The sequence below is a fragment of the Tursiops truncatus genome, chromosome 15 (genome assembly GCF_011762595.2).
Source record: "Tursiops truncatus isolate mTurTru1 chromosome 15, mTurTru1.mat.Y, whole genome shotgun sequence".
NCBI lineage: Eukaryota > Metazoa > Chordata > Mammalia > Artiodactyla > Delphinidae > Tursiops > Tursiops truncatus.
This window is the reverse complement of record NC_047048.1, coordinates 15,478,628-15,487,018: the sequence shown is the minus strand read 5'-3', so window position 1 is coordinate 15,487,018 and position 8,391 is coordinate 15,478,628. Positions and strand designations below refer to the sequence as shown.

Below are 8,391 nucleotides of genomic sequence, written 5' to 3'. Positions count from 1 at the left end.
GGTTCAGGGAACAAAGACCAGATACTTGGAGTTGGGGGGTGGGGGGGGTCCGAAAAGGGAAGCCAGAGGAGCAACTGGGGATCCAGACATCGGAGATGAGGGGATTCGGGGAGCCAGGGGAAAGGCAGGGCTGAGTGAGGGGTGGGGGCAGGAGCACCCCCTCGGGGTCACCCCTCTCCTTCCTCCCTCCCCAGATTTCAGTTCCTTCCCCCCAGCCCTGACTCCTTGAACGTCACTGACAATGGCAGCTATTGTGAGGAGTGGGGGCTGCGGGCCTACCCGCTGTTCGGCGCGGCCCTGGGGAGCGGTGAGGGGTACCCCAGCCCCCTACCTGCCTCCCCGCACTATACTTGAACATTCATCTGTACTGAAGTGTTACTTGAACCGGGGGAACCTCGGACCTGGGGGAGCCGGAGCTTGAGGGGACAGGACCAGCTTGGACTGAGACTGGACTGGTGGGCACCCAGTTTGGACTGGACTACCCCCAGGCTCTCTCTTGCTTTACTGTATTGAGCAGCTCCACCCCTCCTGACCTGGGGTGGGGGTGGGGGTGGGGTGCCAGCCCAGTGATGGGGAAGGTGGGACTCCTCCAGCTTGGCTCTTCCCACTCTTTCATCGTCATGGAAACTTGTATCCCATTTGCCCAGGGAACTGCCACTCCTGGTTGCCATGGAATTAGCAGCCAATGGACACCTCCCAAAGCCAGTGCTAAGGCTGGAAAGGGCCCCTCTTAGTTGCCGTGGGAACTTAGTAACAGACTCTCGGCCCTCCCCTGCCCCTTCCTTCACTGCGAGGGCGGGGTTTGGGGAGCCAGGGGGAGGGGTCGGGGCCAGGTCCCCCCCCACCCCAGCCCAGGCCTCCCTGGGGAGCCAGGTTGTACCATGTAGGGGAGGGGGGAATCTATCCACATACCTCAGGTAACAGGGAGGTGCGCGGGTGGGGGGAGGGACTGGGCGGACCAAAGGCCGGAGGGGAGGGGGTCCTGGGAATCGCAAAAGGCTTGAGGATGGGGCCGCTTGGGGGAGGGGGAGGAGGCAGCCCGGCCGGGGGCAAGTGGGGAACCCAGCCGGGCTGGGCCCCTGGGCCCCGGGTCTGTACAATATGGTTTGCTATAAAAGTCAAAATCTTCCAGCCGGGGCCGCCGAGTTCGTGTGTGTGTCTGCGGCGTTGGGGATGTGGGGCTAGGGCGGGGATGACCCGAGTGTTCTTTGAGGCCCTGGGAGGAGGGGGCTGTTTGGATGGATCTGGGGGACCTAGGTCCTACTGGGCTTCCGGAAATTGAGGATTCAGGGTCTCCTGCCGTCCCTACAGTTAGATGAGCTCACTTTCCCGGAGTTCACTGTTTAGGTAGGGTTTTGGAGTCTGGACGTTGGAGGTGTCCAGGTGTACCTGCAGTGGTCCAGAGCCCGGAACTCCCAGTCACTGGCTGGGGCTGGGCGTTCAACTCAGCGGGGCTCAGGCACCTAGAGGATATTCTAAGTGGACTGGGGTCTCGGGATCTCTGCGGACGGTCCCCCGGCTCCACCCCATCATGTGGCCGCCCCGACTCCGCCTCCGCCCCAGTTCCTGTTTCGGCCTCGGCAGTCCTGCTTCAGCCCCTAGGGCTCCACGCAGACGCCTGCTCTTCCTTCTCCGCCCGGGCCACGTCTTCCTGGGCGCTCACAGTCCGCATCCCCGCTCGTCCCGCCGGGGGATGGGGCCTTCCCCCGGCCTGGGCCGGCCCTGCTGGGGTCCCCGAGGCGACTCGGCCCCGCCTTGATGGACTGACCCGCCTGGTGCTGCGGCCCCAGGATGAAGGGCGGCGAGGGGGACCCGGGCGAACAGGCCCCGCTGAACCCGGAGGCCGAGAGCCCCGCGGGCTCGGCCACCTACCGGGAGTTCGTGCACCGCGGCTACTTGGACCTGATGGGGGCCAGTCAGCACTCGCTGCGGGCACTCAGCTGGCGCCGCCTCTACCTCAGTCGGGCCAAGCTGAAAGCTTCCAGCCGCACGTCTGCCCTGCTCTCGGGCTTCGCCATGGTGAGGGAAGGGAAGGGTCGTACAGGGTGGGGGTGAAGCGCAGGGGGGGCACCGGGTTGGGGGCGAAGTGAACGGGTACCCAAGGGAGACAGGGTAGAGAAAAGGGAAGGACCGGTTTTTAAGAGGTACAAGAGGGGTAGCAAACAAGGTACCAAGGGACTCCGCAAGTCCATTTTTATGGGTGGGTGGGTGGGTGTGTGTGTGTGTGTGTGCGCGCGTGCGTATGTATGTATGTGTATAAACAGGTCCCTAGCATAAACTGGGCCGTGGGGAGGATAAGCAAGTCCTAAAGGTGTCACAGGGAACACGTCATGTCATGGGGGTAGACAATCACCAAGGGGGATACATATGCAAGGATAGAGCGAAGTGCTCCAAAAGGAGCATGGTCCAGCATTAGTGGTTACTAGATCCCCACCGGAGGTTCAGCAGCAAATCAGAGCTGGGTGGGGGCTGGGAGGTGGGGTGGTTGAGAGAACAAACTGGATGGAGTGGTCACACCCAAAAGGAGGGCGGCCAGGCCCCAGCAGGCACAGAGCGTGCTTAGTGTAGCCCAGGAAAGCTCTGAGAAGAGAGGATGCCTGTGAGGGAGCCCCTAGCGAAAAAAGCTGCTTAGGAAGCTGATGCATGATTCTGGAGATGATAAACTCCAAGTGCAGGTGATATCCGCTGACGGTCCCGGGCAGAGGCCTCACAGGAAGTGGGACCGAGGGAGGTCCCAGGGTGAGGAGCAGTTAGCAGACACAAGTCCTGGTTCTTTCCTGCTTGTGGCCAGCTATGTAACCCTGGACAGGCCTCCGCCTCCTCGCAGGCCAGTGGGAAATTGTGAGATCATGGAGGGTGCACCCTCTGTAGCTTGCCAAGTAGCTGCCCCAAGGTGAGCTCATTCTTGTCATCAAACCCTAGATCCAAGCATGTCAGAGCAAGACACACATCAGAATGCCTCAGACTACCTGTTAACGGAAACCACGGCCCAGAATGGGGCAGTGGCTTTGCCTGCCAAGAGCACTCAGCAGCTGAAGGATATAGGATGAACTAGGACCCAGGGTCGCTAGACTGTTAGTCCAGGGTTTCCCACCATCATGACAGGAAGAAGGAGAAAATGGGCTGGAGGGGGGTCGTCATAGGAACATGAGGGGGATATCAACATGAGGATAAAAAGGGGTCATAGCTCTAGGTGATTGCGTTAGTCTCTGCTCCTCTCTGTGCCACCACCTCTATATTAGAATGATGAGAGGGAAAGTTTCTACCCCTAAGGGTCATCCTAGGTCTATGGTTTTCTACGTGAGAGTCCGGATCTGCAGGTCAGCTCACCCTTCCTGATGTGGGGTCATCTCAGGACAGGGAGCTGGCTCCCCTTCACCTGTACAGACCGCAGAGGGAAGGGAGCAGCCGCGTGGACCTAGCTGAGGGAGTTGCCCCACCCCCATATCCCCCATGGTCCAGCCTGTTCCCAAGGGGACAATCCGGCCAGCTGCTGGACTTGCACGTTGCTGGGGTGACAGCTTAAGGGCCAGGACCTTCTCTGCAGGATCAAGAGGCCAGATGAGTAGGTTCTGGGGGCCAGACTGGCCCCAGTCCTGCCAGGGGAGGTCAAGGCTGAGTCAGGCTGTGGGAGAAACCAGGACCAGGCCTGGCCCAGATCTCTGTCTGTGGAAAACACCTGCTAACACCTGCCATGGCCCAATTTCCCAAAATATTCAGCCTTGCCTTCCTACCACCACCCTCCTGGCTCTGCACCTTCCTCCTTCCCCCAGCCCCAGAGCAACCTAATGGATCTTGCAAGAACCAGGCATGGGGAAAGATCCCGATTCTGGAATTCAGATGGCCTGGGTTAGAATAACATTATATAAATTGTGTTGAACCATCACTAAGTACCAGACACTATGCTTAAGGCTTTTATGTGCATCATCCTTCTATTATCCTATGAAGTAGGTACCACTACTGTGACCAATTTACAGATGAGAAAACTGAGGATCAGAGATGTTAAGACACCTGCCCAGGGTTCCACAGCAAGTAAGTGGCAGGATTGAATTTAGGCAGTCCAGCTCTAGAGTCCAGATGTATACAAGCCTAGAACAGAATCATCAACTCAAATGTTTGCAAAGGCCTTTGGCAATATGGATGCCAAGTTGGCTGGGTGGGGACTGTGGCTATCAAGAGACACTCCTCACCCATCCAAAGGGAGCAGCCATGACTCAGCCCTAGCTGATCAGTGCCGTGCAGGAATGTGGGCCTGGTGTAACCAGACCTTCCAAGTTTCCAAGAGGATCTGGAAATAGGAATATTTACATGACATCTCTTGAGTTTTAGAAGTTGGCAACGTAATTCTTTTAAAAAACACACTGTCTGAGCCAAGCAAAACATGTTTGCAAGCTGGCCTGGGTTTATGGTGTGCCAATTTGCAAACTCTGGCCTTGGACTTCAGCGTTAACTCTAATAATAACAGCAAACACTTACCTGAGCATACTGTGTACCTCACACTATTCTTATCACTTGATATATATTATCTCATTAAATTTTTAAAACAACCGTATAAGACAGGTGGGTGCTGTTATCAATCCCTATCAATCCCTATTTTCCAGGTGAGGAGACTGAGACACAGAGAGAACCAAACCACTTGCTCAAGGTTGCACAGCTTATGGAGCTGAAAATGAACCCAGGCCGCCCCACTCCAGAATCTGTGCTTTTTAACCCCTATGTTATAACAAGATAAGATTGTCAGAAACATGCCATCCAGCCCTCTAGATAGCCAGGAGGGGAAACTGAGGTCTGGAACAGGACAGAGCCTTGCCAAGGCTGCCCATTCATTCACTCAACAAAGACTGGGTGCCGTCTCTCTGCCAAGCACTGTTCTAGGTCTTAGGGATACATCAGTGATGTACACCAAGAGGCAGAAAACCCCTCTACTGTTGAGGTTATGGGCACTCAACCCATCCCTTCTTGTCCCCACAGGTGGCCATGGTAGAGGTACAGCTGGAGAGCAACCACGAATACCCGCCGGGCCTGCTGGTGGCCTTCAGTGCCTGCACCACCGTGCTGGTGGCTGTGCACCTCTTTGCACTCATGGTCTCCACCTGTCTGCTGCCTCACATTGAAGCCGTCAGCAACATCCACAACCTCAACTCTGTCCACCAGTCTCCACACCAGCGACTCCACCGCTACGTGGAGCTGGCCTGGGGCTTCTCCACTGCCTTGGGCACCTTCCTCTTCCTCGCTGAAGTTGTCCTGGTTGGCTGGGTCAAGTTTGTGCCCATCGGGGCCCCCTTGGGCACACCAGGCTCTGTGGTACCTGCCTCCCAGGTGCCTGAGACTCTGCCACCAGTGGCCGCCTCCCTTAGTCCAGCTTCCAAGCCATCCTCTGCTTCTGTAGCCCCGTCACAGGCTGAGCCACCTGAGGCCTGCCCACCTCGGCAAGCATGTGGCGGTGGTGGGGCCCATGGACCAGGCTGGCAAGCAGCCATGGCCTCCACGGCAATCATGGTACCTGTTGGGCTTGTGTTCATGGCCTTTGCCCTGCATTTCTACCGCTCCTTGGTGGCTCACAAGACCGACCGCCACAAGCAAGAGCTAGAGGAGCTGAGTCGCCTGCAGGGGGAGCTGCAGGCTGTGTGAGGCCGGTGTTAGCCACAGCTGCGAGCACCGCCTCCCTCAGGGGTCAGCCAGAGGCCCCAGGTCTACGGACCCCATTCCCCGCCCTGCCTGGAGCCACTTCCTGTGGCCACTCTCAGGTAGAGAACAGATTCCTGCCCTCAGGGTCCTTTGGGCTGGGCCTTGGGCAGCTCCCACATTCCCAGGGATTCTCCCTGTCAGTCTGTCCTATGGGTTTTGGAAAGTCTACTCTACACCTGGGCTGGGAGGAGCAAGGGAGGAAGCGGAAGGTCCTCAGTCCAAGGCTCATGCAGTAGGTAGAGGGGAGGCAGGGAGACCCTGTCAGACCTTTGGTGCTGACTCTTAGCCACTTGCCCCCTTATAGAATGTGGAGGCCAGAAGCTTACACACCCACCCAGCTGCCCCAGAAGGCAGCCAATCCTTGCTATACTTTTGTAGAATCTATTTTATGGTTGGCTTTTTTTTTCTTCCTCATCCTCAGATTTTGATGGGTTCCACCCTCTTGCTTTGGTGTTTGGGTAGAGGGATTTGGGTGTTTCTACCCTAGGCATATGTCCAGCCTTTCCAAGGAGGAGCCACCCTATTTGGAGGAAGTTCAAATGCCTGCCCCACTGCCCTAGACCCACATTTATGCTTCTGTATCTGGTTCCTACTCCTGGTTCAGAGCTGGGGTCGGTGTGCCCAGCAAGGGTTGGGGTGAGGTTTTAAGGGAGGAGGTCCAGTCCATAGCCCTTGGAATACAGAGCTATTCTGACACTGAATTTTTGATGCACCTAGTTTTGTATAATAAACTGTTTCACACATGTCCCTGTGGCTGTGAATGGGGTGAAGGGGAGGCCTTGTCGGGAACAGCTGACTTGTTCTTAAGAATCAAGTGGAGGCAAGTGTCCCTGGGGGCAGGGCAGGGGTGGAGGAGAGGAGGTTCCAGGTATGACCCCCTTGTGGTGCTGACAGGGGCCAGTAGCTTCTGAATGTGGAGACTGAGTTATTCTAAGGCTAAAGGCTTTTGCACTCTTGTTACTGAGCCCAGGGTCTCTACCTCATCCATTGAGGATTTAGTATAAGTTTCTTTTAGTGTAAGTTTCTTTCTTGAGTGACTACTACATACTAGGGGCTTCTCATAGGTAATCTTATTTAGCCTACTTAACTTATTTAAAAATCACCTCAAGAGGCAAGACTTTATCATTAGCGTTTTCAGAGATAAGGGAACTTCAGCCTAAGAAGGCTGAGGATCTTGCCCAAAGCCACCCAGCTAGTCAGTGAAAACTTAGACTACTTTTACCATCACATGGGGAATGGTTTTATTTGAGAAAAGGAACCAACATCTTTCAACTGGGACCAGAGAAAGGAATCTGATCTCATCACCCATGTTTCCATTATAAATTTATTTTTTCAGCCTCATTTTCCTCAAATTTGTAAAGGGTCCTAATCCTCTCCCAGAAGGATTGATTCTTTTGATGTGAGACTTTGGACAAATCTTTCTCTGTTCCTTAAAATTGTGAATTTGCATGAACGAGGTCTCAAGGGCCTTTCCTACATTGTTTTAATGCCTACAGTAGTTCCGCATGACAGTATTTAACATCCATTTTCAGAGAAAGAATCTGACGCTTTAAGAGGTGGTTAATGACTCGCCCAAGGTCATATACATCGAGGGGGCTGACAGTACTGAGAGAAGTCTGGAACCTAGGGCATCCTCAGCACAGGCAGTGCCTGGGAGTGCCATTACCCTGAGACCTAGATGCCTGCAAACAAGCCTAAGAAAAACGGTGCCCAGAATCAGGGCGACCTCAGCCCCAGGGTCCGAAGTTTAAGCCCGGGCTGGTGCTGCCCTCGAGCGGCGGGACTGCGTAAGCGAAGGGGGGCGGGGGGCGGGGGGCAGGGGGTTGCACCGCTGAAAACAGCGGGCACTGGGACCATGACGCCCGGGGAATCGACCAACCCACCCAAGTTCAAGTGCGACCTAGTTTATCGTTTCTTACAGGACCGGTTCAAGGTCCTTTAGGGCCCACCGGCCTTATTACATAACTTTGAGACAGACTAAGATGTAATCACTAATGGCGGGCCAGTACGGGCAAAATGCGGCACCTTCTGAAGGCCTCAGTATCCCCATCTGTCAAATGGGCATCTTAAACAGCTAGAGGCCCAAGGAGGATAACGGGAGTTAAACGCTCCCTGCATTACGTGCGGCGCCAAACAGCCTGAGTCACCGTTGTTGGTAGTATTTTTCCACCTCCCGGGCGCCGCTCCCAGCCCACCCCGGTTTCGGAGGGTCCTACAGGAAGCGCCCCCGCGACGCCCGGCTCCACACGCTGACCACGCCCTCTGCGCGCGGCGCCTTGGCCCCGCCCACGAAGGAATTCGCAGATTCGCTAGGCCGGCTCCTCCTCAGAATTATTCGGGCCTCTCTATACTCGGCTGAAAATCCTCATCGGACTCTGTAGCCATTTCTCCCAGGTCAGAACTGAGCAGTCCTCTGAGTTGTGTTAGTAAGGAAGATCCAGGAAAAGTGGCCCACTCTGCCAACAGGGCTTGGCTAACCCGGCATTATTTTCTTGACTCCACCAAGGCGGTTAAAGGGAGGCAACAGCTGAGGCCAGGACTTGTGGCAAATCTGCAGCCTCTCAGACCTTTGGCCGCGTGAGGAAGCGGCGGGTTAGAGGAGCAAAGGAGCGCGCATCCTGTCTACTGATTCGCCCCGCCCGCCTGACGAATCTGCGCCTGTTCAACTCGCCACTCAAATCTCCCCAGCTCTGGCTGGCCTCC

General features: G+C 55.8%; 1 protein-coding gene across 1 annotated transcript; it reads left to right on the top strand.

The window, feature by feature from the left end:
• Nucleotides 1-33: 33 nt before the first annotated feature.
• Nucleotides 34-6,435, top strand: ORAI3 (ORAI calcium release-activated calcium modulator 3). Its single transcript, XM_033840306.2, has 2 exons — nt 34-2,019; nt 4,972-6,435. Exons 1-2 carry the CDS (start codon nt 1,792-1,794, stop codon nt 5,629-5,631), a joined length of 888 nt encoding a protein of 295 aa, XP_033696197.1. The 5' UTR covers nt 34-1,791; the 3' UTR covers nt 5,632-6,435.
• The last annotated feature ends 1,956 nt before the right edge of the window (nt 6,436-8,391 follow it).

Excerpts from the sequence above, each read along its gene's own strand:
- ORAI3 (XM_033840306.2), top strand. The coding sequence starts at position 1,792 with ATGAAGGGCGGCGAGGGGGACCCGGGCGAACAGGCCCCGCTGAACCCG. Across the intron at positions 2,020-4,971 it reads TGCTCTCGGGCTTCGCCATG|GTGGCCATGGTAGAGGTACA; the intron begins GTGAGGGAAGGG and ends TTGTCCCCACAG.